Below are 10,363 nucleotides of genomic sequence, written 5' to 3'. Positions count from 1 at the left end.
AAAAAAAAAAAACATTATGAGTACACAGATGGCTGGCTTCTCAATCTGAATATCTGACGGTTGGGCCAAAAATAATTAAATAGATAAAAACAAATTTGATTTTCCTGCATACAATAACAATAGAGGAGTGCTAAGGGGATATCAAATTTTGTGAGTTGTAGCCATCAATTAGTCATCAATAGTGTATTTAATGGTGTAAAATTTCATCTAATAGTAAAGAATCACTCTTTTTTTTTGCTAGCTAAGTGCTGGCCATATTTTAACAAATTTTCCTAGACTTCTCCATAACAATAATAATTTCTGTTTATTTTTAAGATAAAGATTTATCTATTTTGTTTTTTAAAAATAAATTTTAAGAGTATAATAATTTTTTTAATTTAATATATTTAAAATACAAAAAATTAATAACTTTTAGTATTTTTTAAAATATTTTTAATTTAAAATATTTCCTTAAAATACATAACACATAGTTTATGTTATATGCTGACAAAAAATAAATAAATTTATGTTATGATCCACTTATTTTAAAGGGATAAAGAAATTGATCCCACAAATTTCAGTATTTTAAGACGCATGGAGCCCACGACCACATGATGAATTGGCACTTTTTCGCTGTGAGATAGAAAGAAAAAGAGAAGCCCAATCAATAATACACACTAGACACTACTGAGTAGTGAGTACTGACAACACAACACAGCTCGATTAGTGTGCCATTAGCCTAACTGCCCCAACACCTCACTCCCTCACGCACTTGCACTGCGCAAACCCTAAACTCCCCCGCTCTCTCTCTCTCTCTAAAACATGTCGAGCGCCGATCCCGAACACCGGGAGGAGGATGAAGCACCCGCTCCCGCCGATGACGAAGACACCGGAGCTCAGGTTGCTCCTATCGTCAAGCTCGAGGAGGTTGCTGTCACTACCGGCGAAGAGGACGAAGATGTCATCCTCGATCTGTAATCCCTAACTCACGCTTTTTTGAGTCTTCTCTTCTTCGATCATCGTTTTTTTCTTTTTTGAATATTACAATAAATCTGTGCTTTTACTCCAATTGATTGTAGGAAATCGAAGCTTTACCGATTCGACAAGGATGGGAATCAGTGGAAGGAGCGAGGCGCAGGTACCGTCAAGTTCCTGAAGCACAAGGCTACTGGCAAGGTTAGGCTTCTCATGAGGCAATCCAAAACCCTCAAGATCTGCGCCAATCATCTCAGTATGTGATTCCTTTCATTTGCATCTTCTTTTCATTGCTTTGATTTTATTTGATCTTGTTTTTTCATTTCTCCTTTTTTAGGTTGAGTTTTTTTTCCCTTTTTTTTGTCATCATCTTTGCCGTTTGATTGTTGCAGTTTTAGCTACTATGTCCGTGCAAGAGCATGCTGGGAACGATAAATCTTGCGTCTGGCATGCAAGGGACTTTGCTGACGGTGAACTCAAGGATGAGCTCTTCTGCATCCGATTCCCTTCAGTTGAAAGTGAGCATGTCCTTTTTCCTTTTTGGATAATCTTGCTTGGATGTTTTTAACTCTTTTTTTTAATGCCTTTTTGTAGTTGATTAGATTAAATTGTGATTGTGTTTGACAAAGTCTGTCACCACTTGGCTGCTATTCATGAATGTACTGATTTCTGTTTTATGTTGATCAATGATCTGTGATGTTCATCTTGTGCCTTGGTACATTTAATCGGTTCGTTGAGTCTGCTCATTTTATTCGTAGTTTGAACTTTAAACCAACCAAGCACAGCGTATTCTGTTTTGCACCCAGTGTTCTTTGATACTCTGAGATACTAGCGTATTTGTGTGTCTTTTCCTATGTTTGTTGGTTAAAGTTTGCTAAATCACTTGCATTAAAATTTTCTTATGAATTTGGAGTGAATTGAGCAGTTTGAACCGGAGTCTGTCGTCACATTTCCTGGGAACTTTTTAAGCATTATAGTTAATTAGGGCCGGCCTTAGGAGACATTTCTCACTTAACTGTACTTCCATTGTGTTTTGTTTGCAACAATTATTAGAGACGAACTTACTGTTATTTTGACGGCTTCTTTATGCACTTAACTATATCATTTATTATTAGCTTGCTAGTTGTGTGTTGTCTTGATGTGGTGAAGTTATCTACATATGTGATTAATTATAACACAAAAAGTTATCTAACAGGCTTCTGTGTATTTGATGACTATATCTTTTTGTATGTATATGAGGATATCTAATCCCCCTCTGTTGTCCATTATGCCATTCTTTTCTTGCTAATGAAATTATCTTCTATCAAATGAGAACAAAGTATCTGATGACTATATTCAATAAATGTTGGAAGCATAGTTTTTTTTATTGTGGATAGCGGCTCATGGCAGAGCACCAAAAATCTGCCATAGGGTTATGGCGTATGCGTTTCGGAAAATGGTGGATGGACTGAAAATACATGCATATGCACAACAAAAATGAAGAAAAACTGCACATGTAATAGATTATAAAATCTAATCAATATAAGCAACTTTCTACCCATAAAACATATAATTAATTCAGCAATTTCATACAACTTTAAGTCATAAACACAAAAAAAAGGCAGAGTTTGAATGCCAATGATGGTATAGTCAAATACTAAAAATAAAAAAGAAAGATTAAAGACATTGTCTCATTATGCTTTAAAGTTGACATAGTGACCTATGTACATTGTAATAAGGATAGAAGAGAGGTTTCTTACTTGAGCAGCAGAGAGAACAACAGAGAAGGAAGAGAGGAGGAGTAATAGTTGTAGGGCCAACCGCCAGTGTCATGTGGCGGTGATGCTGTCAGTGGTTCTTCCAGCATCAAAGAGGGAGGGAGAATGACATAGGGAAGATATTTTTGGGTTGGTTATGGCGCAAGAGGCTGAAATTGGGGTATGAGAATGTGACCTTACTAATGTTAACTTCTAGAGTTTTCTGAATGACAAAACAATCCTCAAATGTAAAAAATGGTTCACCCAGCCCCGCCATTCATGTCATGGACCACCATGGCGTTGCCACCATTGTGTCCACCGTCATTATTGCATTGCAGTGTTACCCAGATGGCGGCAGGCCCAAATTCTGTCATGCCATTTTGCCATGGTGCTGTCATGGACACAATACTACCATTATTATTATTATTATTATTATTACAGGGCACTCATGCCCTTTCCAAATTCAGCTTTATGTATTCACTGCTGGACAAAAAGCTTAATGTTGTCATTCTCATCATAGTTTTACTGTGTATATTTACTCTTGTTTTCTCTTCGGATTAGATTGCAAAAGCTTCATGGAAACATTCCAAGAAGTTGCAGAGTCCCAGAAGAAAGAGGAAGGAGAAGAAGGATCCGCAGCAGCTGGTCTTCTTGAGAAATTGAGTGTTGAAGAGAAGACAGATGCAGAGAAGAAAGACGAGAAGTCTGAGGAAAAAGAATCCAAAACAAAACAGGAAACTAAGGCAGATGCAGAGAAGGAAGGTGAAGAGCCTGCTTCATCAGCTTGAGTATTATTCATTCACATTTTACAGTACATGGTTAATATGACAAGGTTGTGTTTGCCATCACATCTTGGGATAGTGTCATACTCGTTAGTCATGGAATTGTGTCAGAGCCATGCAATTAATTGAGGTGTTTGTGTCCTCCTTTGAGTCTTCTTGTCATCAAGCTTAAGTTAGAGTTGGGTTTGAATTCTAAGGCTTGAGCATTCTGGGTCTGGGAGTTTTGAGTGTTCCTTTCATTCTATATATTTATTCGAGTAACGAGTTATCTTGGTCATGGTCCGGCACTCTGTAGGGAGCAGTCGAGAAACAAAGTTATAAACAAAGGTTTTGGATACAAATTGTTTGTTTTCAAGAAATTTTAAAGTTTCAAAGCTACAACTTAGTTTTGCCTGCATTTGCTTCTACTCTTTTTAATCCTCTGTAAGCCTACTGATGTGAAGGGGAAAATGGACTATTATTATTTTTGTTATTAACCAAATACAATAATATTGTCGTTTCCTTGTATTGGTGAATTTTTCCTAGCAAGTATTATTAACACAAAATAGCAATTCGACAAATATAATTCATAGGTATCGTTCTAATTTGTTTCGAAAATTCAAATATTATTTTCTGCATTGGTGAAATTTTTTTGTCGCTTAATCTGTCTAGCTCGGAAACCGATCTGAGTGGAGCTCGGGAGTATTTTGTAAGGATTTGGGACATGATGAATTCAATAGCGTTCCCTAATACATCGTAGCATTAAATCACTCTGAGCAAATAGTCAGGTCACCAGGGAAACGTCGATGAATCAATCAGAGGGAACTTAACTGGTAACCGTAGCTGTCCAAACCCTTGAAAAAGGGACAGATGCGCAAAGATACGTAGAATGCCATTATAATTTGAATTTATCCGGATCTTTCTCAGGGTAAACTTTTTACATCAGCATCATCATTTAACAATGTATTAACACATGATACATAATATGATGATTTTAAAATTTTTTTATTAAAATGATTTCAAACTCTCAACAATTGTGCTTGACACGTGATTTTATGATCTATGTTTACCTACATGAGTACAAATTGGCTAGGCTACAAACCAGGGCAAAAAATTAAGAAAATTTGATGTAAAAAGAACAGATGTATGTTTTTTTGGTATCAAGAGAAAGTTGAGGGGTAAAAAAAGAATGGAACCGAGTTACGCTTTGATCCATTGCACCACATTCTTGGGCATGGCTTGTTCTCTTCATGCAAAGAATTCATCAGAAGTCACAACAATGACTTCATCCAATTTCCACTGGAGGCTCTTGATGGTTTCCTTCCAAAATGGCACGCCCCTCTTGGAACTGAGTGATCCATGCACTGTCAAGTTCTCTCAGTTGAGCTTCTCTTAGTGAATCATTCCATGCCTGTCTTGTGTGAAACCATTATTTTTCAAACTTGAACCATTTCCAGTTCGCATAAAGCGATTCGTTCTCAAAAGGCAAGGGAACGGCTGCAAGGGGCTCTAACTGTTGACTGATAGGAACAGATGGTAGCTTTTGCTTGTATTTCTTCGCCATCATATCAGCCTCCTTATATACTCTCTTTGTATTTTATGGCCAATAAGCAAATAAATAAATAAATAAAAGCACCAATCAAGATCAATCCAACTTAGACAACAAATTAAGTTTAATAGAGTAGCAAATAAATAAGTACCTCTTTGTCTGATAGAAAAAGGCCAGGTTCACTTTCAAGTTCTGCAATGCTGCATTGCAAAAAATATAAAAAGTTTAAAAAAGAATGTCCTTACTTTCTCCTTTATATGCTGATTTGTTGTTTTGCATTGTGAGCAGTTTTCAAGTTTCAGTCAGCAATTTATTACCTCACAGAAATTTTTCCAGGAAACATCGACTTCACCACTAGAACTCTAACGTTCTCGTCGACAGAAAGTACATCACTGACAGAGGTAACTTCAGCTTGACTGATATTTGAAATATGCAGCAACCCACTGAAAGATTACTCAAAGAAGTACATTTTAAAATGTGAGGTCATGCATATCCATGGTTCAAAGCAGGGCTAAAGTGTGCTAACAATTGTAACATGATGTTTTCGAATTTCAAATCTATCCTTCAGATAAAATATGCTTTGTTTTGTTATTTTTCTCCATTACAGTGCAATGGCTATTATCAAATTTTGTAAAATGTAATGAAAGTTTAAAGTTGTAAAATGGAAAAAGTGCACTCAAGATTTAACTGACCTTCTGTTACTTTCTCCTATTCTAACTTGTGCTCCAAAGGGATAGATCTTTTTCACAGTCCCATCAAGAAGTGTTCCCTCTTGAAGATATAGCTTTTCCTGCAACATCACATTACATAGCAGGAATTTCAAAAAACAAATACATGATAGAAAAGCTCACACCATGAAGCATTGGAATATAGCATCAAGAAAGAAGAATACAAATGTAGATGAGAATACTGACCCAAGCTGCCTTCTCACTAAGTAACAAATTGTTCTTAGATTCGTCTATTCGAGTGATTTGTACAAAAAAATGGCGTCCCACCTACATCATTATTAATCAAATAGCTGTAAGAAGTAGGACTAGAGAAAGAATAAGAATGGTTGAAGACAGAAGCATCAAATGTATTTAAAAAGTTTCAGACCACCTGGAGAACAAGAAAGTAAACACATTTATGGATTGCAGATTCTTTTCAAAGTTATTTACTCTTTTCATAAGCTCAGCCTTCGGAATGAAAGCTCGCAAACCCTGCACAGCCATATTCAAGGAGTAAACATCTATCAAACCGATACATGAACATAGCTATTACAGTCAATGGCACGAACCTCGATCCTTGTTAGCAGGCCGCCAGTATTCCATTCTGTGATTCTAACCTCTATAGGTTCATTGAGCTGTTTTATCTGCTCAAAACATTGACAATGGAATATTTACATCTCAGCAGCAGAATAAGACATCATTCAAAACTTTCCAATTTTGTCAATTATTTCCTTACTAACTATAAATGTGATTGATCATTTGCCTCCTATTCATATAAATAATCAAATCTTCAAGCAAAGTAGTAATGAGAACAATTGAACCCAACTCACATAATCTACACATGGAACTTGGAAAAGAGGAATTAGAGAAGAGAAAAACCTGCCTAACTCGATGCCAAGCTATGCGGCGAAAGAGCCTTCGGGTCGAAAGCAATGGCCTATCACTAAGTGTTCTACCTAAAACCTCAGCAAACAAAATGGTTCCAGTCTCCACAACAGGCCTTCCAGGAACTGGAACAACTGCATTCATTGCATCATCATTCTTCACAATTCCAATCTTCCCATTTACCATAAAACCCTCAGCATCCTTTTCCATATCACATAACAAGTTATCCATTTCTTTGTTATACAATGGAAGCACTTCCTTTGTCAACATTGTACCAAGCAAATCTGCACCAATATTCACATCAAGCTTGTTCTCATTCCCTGAAACAACAACACCAACCACAAAATCCCCAGGTTTTGGGTCATAGTACTCAACATTCAACTTCTTATCTTCTTCTCCTTCCTCTTCCTCACCACCAAAATCATCTTTTTCCTCAGAAATTTCCAATCCCTCGAAAGCATCATCTTCATCATCCCCATCACTTCCTTTGAAAAACTTCAAAAACGGTGCCAATGCATCCTCCTTGGAAGGCACCTCTTGCTCCTGCTCCTTCTCCATTTCAGAATCAGAAGTAGAAGACTCTTCTGTGACAGGCAAAGGAGAAGGCTTGTTCAGCAACTCAAGCTTTTCAAGCTCTTGGGTTCCATCATCATCAACAGCCTCTGGAGACAAATCACTGGAGAAGCCATTAAAGCCTTCATTTTTAGAGCAAAATGTGAAGTGGGCAGGGCCCAAAATTGAACCTTTATTAGAAACAACGGAGACAAGAGAATTTGAAAGCACTATAGTATTGGTAAAAGAACCAAACTTTTGTGGCGTTGAGAATGGTTGCTTTGTGGGGTTGTTGGTATGTGGCTGCTTCTTCTTATTGAATGTGAAAAGAGTGATATCCTTAAATGGAATTGAACAACAGAGGGACTTGCAAGGATGAAGAAACAAGTGCATCTTCTTCCACCTTTGGTTTTTTCTTTCAGACAGAAGACATAGCGAAACTGATTTTTATTTGTGTTATCCATTTGAGGTTTCTTGTGTCTATGCCCCTCTGATTTTGTGTTCTCTGTTTTTTATTTTTTTTAACTGTTTTTAGTTAAATTATAAAATTTAACCTTATGGATGATGTCTATCATTCATCGCCTTATATGCATGCACCAAGAAATATTCAGCTATTTGTGCAAAAAATATTCTTAGTTTTAAGACTGATAATTTTATGAAATTTTTTTTCATAAGTTTGTGCTATACTGTAATTAAACTTAAAAATTTGTACACAAAAAATAGAAAAAGAAATCTTTTTTTTTTTTGTCCGAAAGAAATCTTGTTTATTAACAAAAAAAAAAGTGTAAGGTGCCAAATTTATTAATTCTATCTACTATTCTACTTGCTCTCCTTATCATGTGTGATGACTAAAGAAACACACATACACACACTCCATGGCTGAAAATAAAATATGAAATATACAAATGAAAGGTTTTTTGTTTTTGGGACTTTTTTCTTTGTATAAATTTTTGGGACATTACAAATGAAAGAGTTAATTTTCTTTTTCTTTTTTTTGGAGGTTGGTGGCAGCCTGGCAGGGTAGTGAAGGGTCGGATCCAATAGCATGGTCTTAAGTTGTTTCTTTTCTTTATTCGTTTGGTATATTAAAATAAAGGATTTTTTTTTGGTCAAGAATCTTAAAGGATTTGGAAAGCTTCAGTTTGCTTGTTGGCCAAAGTCTCCAAATATTCTCCAATATCAAGTGAGATGCTTAAGTGGCCCAATATTTTAGGCAATATTGGGCCTGACTTACTATATTCTCTAATAATACAATCACCAGCCGGAATTATAACCAAATAATAAAAGAAAACCCTTAGTCAAAGTGGTTTTTAAATTTGCAGTCCAGTTTAATGTGAAATTAAAATTGTCTTAAATAAATTTGTCCTTCAACTTAAAACGATCGACCTTAAGATATTTTTTGGTGACGAAATAATAATGTGATTGGATGGAGGCGACATTGAAAACTATATTAGACTGGTAAAACATCATTATTTTATTTTGTTTGTGCCCAAATAAAACATAAGCGACATCGTTTAGGGTTTTTGGAGAGGTTTTAACATATTTAGAGTTAAAACTTCTCAAAATACCCTAAAAGACGTCGATCGTTTATGTTCTATTTAGACACTAAAAATAAAATGGCGACGTTTTATCAGTACAGCGTAACTTTCGTCCAATCACGTTATTATTTCGTTACCGAAAAGTATCTCAAGGACGTTGTTGTTAAGTTGAGGAACAAATTTGGGACAATTTTAAATTTAGAGACGACATTAAGACTCGACTGCAAATTTAGAGACTATTTTAAGTAATAACTCTCTTAAGTATTGTATTGTGAATGTGTAATATAGATGAATTTTATGATGTAATGTTTAAAGATAAAAATTGTCCAATTCATCTGGAAAAAAAAAACACTATTTGTATACTTAATATTTTTAACAGTCATATAAAAATATAGGTATTATCAATTAATTGTAATATTTAGGATTTTTGAATTAACAAAAGAAAAAGAATATATCTTAGTTGTTAAAAAAATATTAGTGTTAAAATAATATTTACTATAAAGGAAATGTGCATAATGGATTGGAGTCAAATTTATATTTATGTATATCAAACACCTCTCTATTGTAATTAAAAGTGTTATTGTCTACTAATTGTAATTACAAACTAATTTATGAAAAATTATTTGTTTCACTTGCTAGTATTATTACATTAGACTAAATCAGATGACGTAGTACCCTAAAAATCAATAATTTTCCTTCCCAACTCACAAGAACAAATAACCCCTTGATTGGTGCAAAAAACAATTGAAACCGTTGACTTTGTCACATGATAATGTCTATGAGCTTTGTGATCTCTGATGTCAAAATTAAGCTCTGCATCTCTTTGTGACACTTGGTATGAATTTACATTATTAAGTTTGTTTAATTTATAGAAAGGAAACATAACTAGCTAAATCATAATATTTTAAACCAATGCCAATGTGGAGTCGTATCCAAACACAAATAAACTTTATCATAACCTTTTTTTATTTCAAATAAAAAAATTCATCAACATTTTTTAGTAGCTATGATATGACCTGTGCCATTTGTCAACAAAGAAAGCATATGCAACGTCTTTTGTGGATATTCAACGTAACATTATTCGTTGTTATGTTCGGGAATACGCGAACTACATACCAATTAATAATGTATAAGGTTTTGTGTATACAACGAATCTTAATACAAAATGATCCTTTTGTCTTTTTGTACCACTTATGTATAGAAAAGGCAAACTCTACTCAATCAAGATTAAAACATTGCTGCATGCTTTCAGATGAAAAAAACTAAAAAGATTGCATCACGTATGAATAATAATGTATGAATTATTAATGTATCTAAGCTAAGGGTGAAGGTATGCTAAGGGTGAAGTTTATTACGGAGAGTGTTAGGTAAACAATAATTATCTTGAACAATATGAACAATTACTAATTAAATAAAATATATTACATTTCAATTTAATGCTACTAATTTAAATTTACTCTTTTAACTTTATTAATTCACATCATTCATACATTATTCAAAAATATTATTGATTACCTATATTTTTTTTTACCATCAAGTGAACATTATATTATCTGTGCACCAAAGTCAAGATTATTTTATATTCATGTATTGATGTTAGCCGTACATTATATATTGTAGTATATATTTTTACAAGGTCAAATATTTCGCAATGCTAGTTAATACTCGTATTTACGAAAGG

At 34.4% G+C, this 10,363-nt stretch overlaps 2 protein-coding genes across 2 annotated transcripts; one reads left to right on the top strand and one right to left on the bottom strand.

Moving 5' to 3' along the window:
* Positions 1-662: 662 nt before the first annotated feature.
* On the top strand, positions 663-3,869 carry LOC107467847 (ran-binding protein 1 homolog b). Its single transcript, XM_016087061.2, has 4 exons — positions 663-953; positions 1,059-1,210; positions 1,347-1,472; positions 3,252-3,869. The coding sequence occupies exons 1-4, from the start codon at positions 802-804 to the stop codon at positions 3,476-3,478; spliced, it is 657 nt and encodes a 218-aa protein (XP_015942547.1). The 5' UTR covers positions 663-801; the 3' UTR covers positions 3,479-3,869.
* Positions 3,870-3,950: 81 nt separating this feature from the next.
* LOC107467889 (protein PIGMENT DEFECTIVE 338, chloroplastic) lies at positions 3,951-7,644 on the bottom strand. The gene is made up of 8 exons (XM_021131546.2): positions 6,587-7,644; positions 6,277-6,351; positions 6,122-6,199; positions 5,915-5,995; positions 5,693-5,790; positions 5,318-5,443; positions 5,152-5,200; positions 3,951-5,039 (listed from the first exon to the last, which is right to left on the bottom strand). Exons 1-8 carry the CDS (start codon positions 7,535-7,537, stop codon positions 4,881-4,883), a joined length of 1,617 nt encoding a protein of 538 aa, XP_020987205.1. The 5' UTR covers positions 7,538-7,644; the 3' UTR covers positions 3,951-4,880.
* Positions 7,645-10,363: the final 2,719 nt, after the last annotated feature.

This window comes from Arachis duranensis, chromosome 9 (genome assembly GCF_000817695.3).
Source record: "Arachis duranensis cultivar V14167 chromosome 9, aradu.V14167.gnm2.J7QH, whole genome shotgun sequence".
Taxonomy (NCBI): Eukaryota; Viridiplantae; Streptophyta; class Magnoliopsida; order Fabales; family Fabaceae; genus Arachis; species Arachis duranensis.
This window is presented reverse-complemented; position numbering and strand designations above follow the sequence as displayed.

Bases quoted from the DNA above. Each gene is read 5' to 3' on its own strand.
- LOC107467847 (XM_016087061.2), top strand. From the start codon at position 802: ATGTCGAGCGCCGATCCCGAACACCGGGAGGAGGATGAAGCACCCGCT. The intron at 954-1,058 runs GTAATCCCTAAC...AATTGATTGTAG, and splicing joins GAAGATGTCATCCTCGATCT to GAAATCGAAGCTTTACCGAT. The intron at 1,211-1,346 runs GTATGTGATTCC...TGATTGTTGCAG, and splicing joins GATCTGCGCCAATCATCTCA to TTTTAGCTACTATGTCCGTG.
- LOC107467889 (XM_021131546.2), bottom strand. From the start codon at position 7,537: ATGCACTTGTTTCTTCATCCTTGCAAGTCCCTCTGTTGTTCAATTCCA. The intron at 6,200-6,276 runs GTTCGTGCCATT...ATGGCTGTGCAG, and splicing joins GCCTGCTAACAAGGATCGAG to GGTTTGCGAGCTTTCATTCC. The intron at 5,996-6,121 runs GTGTTTACTTTC...ATAATGATGTAG, and splicing joins AGAATCTGCAATCCATAAAT to GTGGGACGCCATTTTTTTGT.